The following is a 9905-nucleotide window of genomic DNA, read 5'->3' on the forward strand; positions in this document are numbered from 1 at the left end:
GTGGCATCCGAGAGGACGGCTCCCTTCAGCGACGCTGACAGCTAATTTGTGGGAAGTTTAATTACAGGCGGCGTTAATTAACTGGCGAGGCGCTGGGCGAGGACGGCGGCCATCTGTTCGGAGGGCGCCTCCCGCTCCGGGCCGGCTGGGGGCGGGGCAGGAGGGGCGGGGGAGGAGGGGACCGGGAGGAGGGGACAGGGCGATGGAGGAGAGGTGGAGGAGGAGGGGGCGCTGGGGAGGAGGGCGGGAGGAGGGTGAGCTGGGAAGGAGGGTGAGTTGCGGGAGGAGGGTGAGCTGGCGGAGGAGGGCGGGAGGAGGGTGCTCTGGAGGAGGAGGGCTGGAGGAGGATGCGCTGGGGAGGTGGGGGTCCCGCGCTGCAGGGTCCGCAGACCAGGATGGGGTGGGGCTCGGCCCGCACCAGAGCAGACGCGACCTGGAAGGTCTAGGCAGTCCGTGTCCTTGGTGCGACCGGAGTTCGAATCCGGCTTCTCTTCTCGGAGGCGCCGCTCCGGCAAGCCGCCTGGGAGACCGTTTCCGAGGGTGGGACTCCGCGGCCGGCGCGCTCTGCAGAGCCTCAGTTTCCCCTTCCCCTCTCGGGGAACACAGATGGCGCGCCTGGCCAGGCAGGAAGGGGCCCCCGCCGGCGGAGGCGCGGAGCTGGCACGGGCGCCTAGCAGCTGGGACTCTTGGCAGCCGGTGGCAGCCGGAGGCGGCTGGACACGAGCCCGGTCCCGGGCGGGGGGCTGCGACAGAACGGGGGACCCCCGCTCACAGGGCGAGGGGAACCCTACACACTTATCCAGCGCCTGCTGGATGCAGGCCGGGGCTCCGTGAGTGGCCTTGTCCCGTCGGGTTTCATCACTCAGGCAGCTGGGCAGGTCGCTTAGTCAGTCAACAGATGCGGCGCCCGCACGCAGGCCTTTGCATCCTGGGAAAGTCGGAGTCGTCCTCAGTGGGGCAGGCGGCGCCGCTGAGCCCATTTCACAGATGGGGAAACTGAGACCCAGGAGGGGGCGGGGCCGGGCTGCTGCCAGAAGCGGGCCGTGGGGTGGCGGGAAGGGCCGTGGGGGTGGCGGGGCCGCGGGACAGCAGGAGGCCGAGCGTCCAGACTGAAAACTCTTTATTGGGCACACCCCCCCGCACCTCCCCTGCGCGGCGTCCGCCCCTGCCCGCGCCCGTCGAGGTCAGGAGGGCTCGGGGGTGGTCTCTGACGGCGCCACGTTGTCGGCCAGCCCCAGGGACGCGGCGCTGCTGCAGCGACGGCAGGGGACGGGCCGGGCCAGCAGCTCGAGGCGGCGGGAGCGCAGGCGGGCCTGGATGGCCCAGATGGGGGGGCGGTGGCAGGGCAGCGGCGCGTCGTCGCCTCCCACGCTGCCGTCCGTGGAGCCGTCGTGCGTGCTGGCCACCGACTGCTTGCACAGGGGGCAGGAGCGGCGCGCGGCGCGCGAGAACCAGGGGTCGATGCAGCGGCAGTGGTAGGCGTGCGCGCACGGCAGGATCTTGAGGCGCTCGCCCTCCTGGTAGTCGTCCAGGCAGATGGCGCACAGGTCGCTGAGGCGCGTGAAGGTGCGCACCTGCGCCTTCTGGCACGTCTGCGTCTTCACCGCGGTGCCCCGGCTGCCCCAGCCCCGCAGCCACGGCCACAGCTGCCGCAGCACGAACAGCGTGGACGCGGCCAGGGCCAGGGCTCTGGCGAGCGCCCAGGACGCGGCCACGGCGGGGTGGCACTCGGGGTCCGGGCACGGTCCCCCTCGGGGCAGCAGCACGCGCGCCGGCCGGTCGCAGCGCACCGTCACCTCCAGGTCGTTGGACACGCGCCTCCTCCCCGGGGCCTCGGGGCGCACGGGGGCTGCTGCGGCTCCGGCTCTCCGCGCTCGCCGCCCCGCGCGCTCCCACGCGCAGCCCAGCGGCCGGACCAGCACGAGTGGGTCCAGCGAGCGGTTGTCGGGCCCAGGGCCGTCGGCGGCGAGGCAGGCGTCGACCTGCCTGGCCACCAGTCGGTATCCGCGTGCTCTCTGGGGGTCCACGGGGACCCCGAGCAGCGCCGGGAGGTCCGAGAAGTCCACGGAGCTCAGGTTCACTTGCGCGCCCGCGCGCGACGGAGACAGCGCCAGCCAGAGGGCCCCCAGGACCAGCGGGGCCCCCCGGGCCCATGCCCACTGCGCCATGGCTGCCCCTACCTCCGGCCGCCGCGCGCCGCCGAGTCCCCCGCGGGGCGGCACGGGGGACCCTCGGGCATCTCCGGGGCCACCCGGGAAGCCCGTGGCGCCTGCTGTGGCCGAACTCAGGGCCCTCACGCGGAAGTGGCTCCCGGGAACAGCGCAGCCCGCGTGATGTCCCGGAGGACCCCCCGCTCTGAGGTGACCCTGGGCTCCCGGCGCGGCCGACCTTTGTGACGTCACCGCCCCCGCGCGCCGGGAGCCCCGGCCGAGGCGCCCCAGGGAGGGGGGACCCCGTCTCCCGCGTCAGCTCTGGGATGGTGGTGGCCGAGGGACCCCGGTGGCTGGGCCCAGTGTCCCCGCGCGAAGGACAGACAAGACCCGGAAGGAGATGGGGGCTTGTATTTCGGCGAGGGGACACACCCTCCCCAAACTTCCAGAGACCGTGGAGCCCCTCCGGCCCGCCCCTCCCGGAGGCCGAGCCCAGCCCAGTGTCGCCCCGTAGCTGTGGCTGGGATGTCGCCGCAGCTGAAGACTGTCACTTTAGTGGGGAGATGAAGAACAGCGAAACAAGACGCTGCCTCCACCTCCCCGGAAGCCAGAGGCGGCCGCGGGCTGAGCGTGGAGGCGAGGCCCGCCGTTTTGCTTGACTATCTGCTGTGTTCTGGTTTTCTGAGGCTGGCCTCGAACTCACCGACGTCCTCCTCCCTCTGCCTCCCGGGTGCCGGGTGAAAGCCGAGCAGGTTTTTCTCTGGCTCATACGTCACAGGGACCATCTCAGAGCACGGACGGATACAGGAGAGAGAGCTGTCACCCCAGCCCTCGGGGAGCGGAGGCAGGGGCATCGCTGGAGTTCAAAGCCAGCCTGTCCTGGCTGTGCCTCCTGTCTCAGAAGGGGGGAGGGGTCTGGGGTTTCACAAGCCCCTTCTAAAGGGCACTTCCCAACCTAAAGCCCCCCTTTCAGTCCCCGCCCCTTAAAGGCACCAACCCTCCCCCCCCCCGCAATAAAGCTACCACCCACCCGCCCAGCGGGCATCGCGTGGGCCCTCCGCCCGGTTCCCACACCACAGACTCCGGGTGGGCGGGGCCGTCACCCCGAAGTGACTGACAAAGGTTTCGGATTCTGAGGCCCCGCCCACCCCAGCACAGGAAAGCACATCTTGAGCAAGTGGCTCCACCCAACAAACACCTGTGTTTGGACACAGTAACCCAGGCTGGCCACCAATGCCCGGCAATCCTCCTGCCTCACGCTCCTGCAGAGCAGTGCAGGCTGAGGCTGACTGTGGAGGCCTGGCCTCTCTCTACCTCCCTTTCTGAGACAGGGCCTTGCTGACTGGCTGGGCCACCCTGAAGGCCCAGGGACCACGGTGCTGGTTTGAGCTCTGAGGATTCGAATCCAGGACCCAGCACTTGTGTTGTGCCAGGCTTGACAGCAGGGCGCTTGACAAACGGCTCCTGGGGACACTGAGTCAGTCACGATGCCTGAGGCGCCAGGCCCGTGATCAGGCAGCTGCCACATCACACGTTCTTTATTAGGCGCCTACCGTTTGCAGACACAGAGGACCAGTAGCCGCAACAGTTACCAGGGCCCTAAGAGAGGAGGAGAAAGGAGACCTTGAGAAATCCAGGCGGAAGAGCAGAGGGACTGAGCTCTGGGCGGGAACATGTAGAAAGGGCCTAAGCTTATCCAGCCCGTCACCACCAGGAAAAGGGCATCGAATCTCGTGCATTCCAGGACTGGAGCGCTGAGGCAGGAGGATTGCTGTGAGTTCCAGACCAGCCTGGGGTACAGATGGAGACCCAGTGAGAGGAAGTCAGGTGACTCGCCGGTGAAGTGGGGACACAGCTGCTTGGCCATCTGGCCGTCCTGCTGCCACCGGGTTTGGGGGAGGGGCGCGGGAGCCGAGCTTTATTTCCTGTAAGTTTGAAATTATTTCACAACAAAACAGTAAATCCAGAAATCTTTAGAGAGGGAGAGAGAGAGAGAACTGGGGGGAAAGCAGCTGTAGAGGGAGGCGGGGACACCAGCCAGCCAGAGCGGGGAGGGCAGAGGACACAGCTGTCGATCAGAGAGGCAAAGATCTGGGAGTCAGCAAGGTGGGCTGACAGTCACAGGAGTGACATCACCCCTGCCCTTTCCTATTGGTCAGAAGCGAACACTCGCCGGGAGGGGTGCGCACCCGGGGCCTGCACGCCAGGGGCCAGGCCGGCCGCGGTGGGGCCGCAGGCAGGAGGAGGGCGTGGCCTCGGACAGAGGGTGGCCCTCCCCGGGGTGTAGACCGGGGGACTGCGAGAGGCGGGGAGCAGGGGAGGGGAGAGACACTAGATCCGTACACCGTGACTTTCCCCCAGCGCGCTCCCCACAAAAGGGACCGAGGGTGGGGTCGCCTCCAGGCCAGTGGGAGCCCGGCAGAGGCAGGAAGGCCAGGAGAATCCCGGAGGGAGGGGCCGCCCCAAGCCCAAGGCAAGCAGCGGCCTGCGGGTGGGTGGTCCTCGGGGACCCCGGCCTCCTCACGGAGACCCCGCAGCTCGCTGGGGCGTGGCTGCGGGGACCGCAGTGTGAGGCTTTCCATCCACTGCCAGGGAGATGGGATTGTCTTCCTCGGCAGCACACTTGAGGAAGCCGAGGCAGGCGTGCGTGTAAGCCGTTTGGCCAAGGTGGTGCCGGCTGAGAGGTCAGATCGAATCGCCGGGGCGCGCACCGTTCCCTCGCCGCATCGTTAGGTCCGGGCGGAGCTCGGCAGCCCAGGACTCTACGAGGAGGCCACCAAGACACCGAGGGGCTCCCCCGCGGCTGGGTGCTGGGAGTGAGAGCAAGCCCAGCCCCTCACGGGGACATTCCGGCCAGGGCTCCACCCCCGACCACGCCCCCGGCCCCTCACCGCCGCGGCCGGGGAGGATGCGGGAGGATTGGGTCAGCCGGCCTCAGAACAAAGCTCTCTGCCCCTCCCCCGGGGACCCTCTGGGAAAGGCGCCAATGAAGAGCAAATCAATTAAGCAAACTGTGCTCCGGCTTCGCCCCTAGGACTCTGCCCCCGGCCTCCGTGACTGGAAGCCAACGCATTTGTGGTCAGAGCTGAGGAGGGATGGGGACTCTAAGTCAGAACTCTGAGCGGCCCCTGGGAGCCGGAGCCGGTCACGTGGTCTAGCCGAGAGGGGAGAAGGAACCTGTGAGCCAACACTGCAGAGAAGCGGGTCTGTTCCCGTCCGGCACCAGCTACAGTGTGACAGGACTGAGCGGCGCGGTGGGAAAAGAAGCCTATAATTTGCCCATTTTTCGTGTCAATCAAGCTCCTGAAGTCGCTGGGGCTTTTATGGCGTGCTGTCTGGGCGATTCAGTATTAGAAAAAGCAAAGATGAAAATCCAAGGTCTCCCTCTCCCCAACCCACAGCCATCTCCTCGGGACTCTGCAGGGAGCCTGGACCCCGCAGAGACTCGGGAGAAGTGAGTGCCTGGACCCCGCCATTCCTGAAGCCGCTATGCAGGGGACTTCCCAGCTGCCAGGTGGGCCTCAGCCTGTGTAGCTTCTGTGCAGCAAACGCGTGGCGCAGAGATCTTCAAACCACGGCAGACCCAAGGCCAGCGCCAGACTCACGCCACGGTACCCGCGTCCAAGCAGACCTGAGGCCAGGAGAGCGAGAACGGCCTCTCCACTGCACACCGGAGAGACGCAGCCCGTTTGTTACCCGGCAGTAGCTGGCTGTTACCGGAACAGATCTTTTCTGGCTCCTGAGGTCACCTGGATGGGCAGAGGCTGCAGGTCTGTCTGTGGTTGACGAGAAATGACCCGAGTCACTTTGAGTCACTTCCGGGCCAGTCCTGGGAGCCAGCCGGAGGCACCACGGTGAATGTGCTGATGTGATGAGAAGGGGCCCCTGCTGTCAGCCTTGGAGAGGGGGAGGGGGCGTTTGTAACAGCAAAACTAAGCTGATACCACCTGACACAACAAAACTAAACTGTCACCGACTTACAGCAGAAGGGGCTGCTTCGGGTGGCTCCTTGGCGTTCTTGTTTGTTGCAGACAGGATCTTGCTCAAGCCCCAGCTGGCTCTGAACCAGGAATCCTCCGGCCTCAGTCTCCTGGGTGGCAGGATGACACATGATCGCCAACCACCATGGCCACCATGATGACGTCTGTGGAGCTCCGCACCTGGACTCTAGCATTAGTTCCATTAGCATTAGTTCCATTTTACAGAAGTGGAAACTGGTGCTCAGAGCAGACAGAGACCCCTCAGAGCTGTTCTAGTGAGTCTCAGCTGGACCCTCCCTGTGCCCAGGCCTGGTGCCATCACCTGGCACCCTCGTCACCAGTCCAAACCCAGGCCACCCCTAGGAGCCTTCTGAGCCCTAGATGCCCTGGTCCCCAGCCCAGGAAACCTGTTCGGCAAAAAGTCTTATCACGCACCCAGCGTCACCAGGACGGCTGCTGAGCCCTCGACTTGGGGTAATTAGCAGTGTTCTGGGACGCCCTGCTTGATTAAAAGCACATCATCCGTTCAGAATAAAAATTCGGGAGCAAATTGCTTTTGTTGCCACCACTCTGCTATTTTCAACCCGCTCAGCTCGTGGACTAATAAAGCCCGTCACTCGGCTGTCACGGGTGCCCCGGACCAGCCATTTGCACCGCTCCTACATGGCTGTCGACTGCCACCGCTGTCCCCAACATTGGCACAGCCTGGAGAGGCTCTGTCAGGCTGTCAGACCCAGAGAGGCCCTCACTGGCCTCAAGGTCACCCTCAAATCTGCTCCTGAGACTGTGGAGATGGCTCAGTGGGGGAAACATCCTGCATGCAAGTGTGAGGCTCTGAGTTCAAATCTCCAGCACCCACTTAAAAACCGGCAAAGGTGGTGGGGTGTGCCATGACCCCAGTGTTGCAACAAGGCATTGACATCTGGTTTGTGGTCCTAGTCAGGTACACCCCGTGTGTGGGTGATCCTCAGATCACAGGCTGAGTCCTCTTCACCAGCTTCATCACCAGTCTCCACCAGCCAGCCCCCTCCCTTCCTCCTGCCCTTTCTCCCTCCACCTCCTAGCCCAGGCTCCCACGGCAGCTGCTCCCCACACTCAATATCCCTGCATCCCACACCTCTGCGGATCTGCTTGGCTCCATGCCTCACGCACCACCAGCCCTGTTCTCCCGGAGTTTGTAGGCTGCAGTGGCCTCTTCCTGAGACCCATCTGATCACTTGGGCTGTGCTGTTCATGCCTGCCTCCATGTCAGACAGAAAGCCTGGGGGAGGGCAGGCCAGAAAGAGCCAGCGCCCCTAATGCCAACAGGAGAGATATGACAGGTGCATGTATGCATGTATGCATGTATAAGTGGATGAGGGAGTGGGTGCTAAAATGTGTAGGTGGATAGATGGGAGGGTGCCTGGGTGGCTGGATGGACTAATGGCTGGATGGACGGATGGGTGGGTGGAAGAGTGAATGGATGGTGTCTTAGGGTTTCTATTGTCGTGATGAAACATCATGACCAAAGCAAGTTGGGGAGGAAAGGGTTTATTTGGCGTGCACTTCCGTATCACTGTTCATTGGAGGAAGTCAGGTCAGGAACTCAAACAGGGCAGGAACCTGGAGGCAGAGACTGATGCCGAGGCCGTGGAGGGGGCTGCTTACTGGCTTGCTCCTCATGGCTTGCTCACCCTGCTTCATTATAGAACCCAGGACCACCAGCCCAGGGAAGGCATGACCACCAAGGTCTGGGCCCTCCCCCCAGATCACTAATTTTTTTTAAATGCCTTACCACTGGATCTCATGAAGGCATCTCCTCAACTGAGGCTCCTTCCTCTCTGATGACAGTAGCTTGTGTCAGGTTGACAGACAAAACCACCCAGTACAGATGGATAGATTGGTGGGTTGATGGACAGATGGGTAGATGGCTGCATGGATAGAGGAATGAATACTTGGATGGATGGGTGGATGGATGGATGGATGGATGGATGGGTGGGTGGATGGATGGATGGATAGATGGATGGATGGGTGGGTGAATGGATGGACGGGTTGATGAGTTGATGTGTGGTGGATGGCTGTGTGGATGGATGGATGGATGGGTGGATGGATGGATGGACAGGTTGATGAGTTGATATGTGGATGGATGGATGGATGGATGGACTGGTTGATGAGTTGATGTGTGGTGGATGGCTGTGTGGATGGATGGATGGACGGGTTGATGAGTTGATGTGTGATGGATGGCTGTGTGGATGGGTGGATGGATGGGTTGATGAGTTGATGTGTGGGTGGATGGATGGATGGATGGATGGGTGGGGGGATGGATGGATAGATAGGTTGGTGATAGGGTAAATAGATGGTTGCATGGATGGATGAACGAGTGGGTGGGTGTTCGGATGAGTGGGTGATGGATGAGTGGATAGATGGGTTGATAAACGGCTGGCTGGCTGGATGAGCAAGTGGATGGATGGGTGGTTGCATGGGAAGTTGGATGTGTGGATAGAATGATGAGTCAACGGATGAGTCGATGGAAGAGGGAATGGTGAAATGAATGGGTAGCAGCTGGGTGGCAGGGTGAACGGACAGGTGACTGGATGGCACATGGGTGGTTAACGGGTGGATGGACGCACGGATAGAGGGGGTGGGGTATAAATGGACGGAAGCATGGATGGCTGGGTAAGTGGATAGACGGGTAAGTGGCAGGGCACAGTACATGGATGGACAAACGAGCGTGTGGGTAGATAGATGAACTGATAAATGGGTGGATAAAGGAAGGGCTGGGTGGGTGAGCAGATGGATGGATGGAGGAAAGGGTGGCTTGATGGGAGATTCAGTGGGTGGGTGGCTTGATGAATGGGTGGGTGAGTAGAGGAGTGGGTGGCTGGATGAGTGTGTGGACGGGTGGACGAAAGAGTGAATGGGGGATGGGTCAGTGGGTCAGTGATGCAAGGGTGAATGGATGGGCGGGTGGATGAGTGGTTGGTCAAGTGGGTTTGTACCTGGGTGTGTGGCTGGAAAGGCAGATGGATGGATGGACAGATAGGGGGATGCATGGGTGGGTGGGTGACTAGGTGGATTAGTAGATCATGAATGGCTAGATAGGTGGGTGGGTAGGGGGATTGGTGGGTGGACGAATGAATTCGTAGTAGAATGAATGAATGGGTAGTTGGTGGCTGCCCTGAAATGTGGGTGTTTGGATGGATGGATGGATGGATATGGGTAACTGGATGGGTGGCTTGACGGGTGGGTGGGTAGATGGGTGGTGGACAGATGGACGCATGGACAGATGGATGGATGAATGTGTGTATGGAGAGGCGGGTAGCTAGAAGGGTAGGTGGATGGATGAGGGGATGTGTGGCTCAATGGGTGGGTAGTTGGATAAAAGGGCTAAAAGGGCGTAAGGGTAGATGGGTGGCTTTCTGTCTGGGTGTGCGGCTGTCTATGTGAATTAGTCTGGGACTGGTTGGATGGGTGGCTGATGAGGGGGTGGGTGAGTGCATGAATGAGTGGGTTGTGGGTGCATGGAGGGTTGGGTGTTTGAGTGGCCGGGTGCTTTGGTAAGTGGGTGGATGGGTAGAGGAACGGGTGGATGGGTGTGTGGGTCTGTGGGTAGCTGAATGGTTGGATGGGGGATGATTAGGTGGATGAGCGGTTGGGTGGCTGGATGGGTGGGAAGGTGGATGGGAGGCACCAAAGTTATGAAAGGAGTTTTGTCTCTCCTGGAACTACAGTTGACATTCTGCCTTCTGTTGCTCTCTGTTTGGCAGGGCCCTGGAGCTAGCTTCCGGACAGAGAA

The 9905-nt window shown here is 62.4% G+C and overlaps 1 protein-coding gene across 1 annotated transcript; it reads right to left on the reverse strand.

Annotated features, from left to right (window-relative positions):
- Positions 1-315: 315 nt before the first annotated feature.
- On the reverse strand, positions 316-6679 carry Znrf4 (zinc and ring finger 4). Its single transcript, XM_060371293.1, has one exon. The coding sequence runs from the start codon at positions 2166-2168 to the stop codon at positions 1185-1187; it is 984 nt and encodes a 327-aa protein (XP_060227276.1). The 5' UTR covers positions 2169-6679; the 3' UTR covers positions 316-1184.
- Between the last annotated feature and the right edge of the window lie 3226 nt (positions 6680-9905).

The sequence above is a fragment of the Meriones unguiculatus genome, chromosome 17 (genome assembly GCF_030254825.1).
Source record: "Meriones unguiculatus strain TT.TT164.6M chromosome 17, Bangor_MerUng_6.1, whole genome shotgun sequence".
NCBI classification, from domain to species: domain Eukaryota; kingdom Metazoa; phylum Chordata; class Mammalia; order Rodentia; family Muridae; genus Meriones; species Meriones unguiculatus.

Excerpts from the sequence above, each read along its gene's own strand:
- Znrf4 (XM_060371293.1), bottom strand. The coding sequence starts at position 2,168 with ATGGCGCAGTGGGCATGGGCCCGGGGGGCCCCGCTGGTCCTGGGGGCC.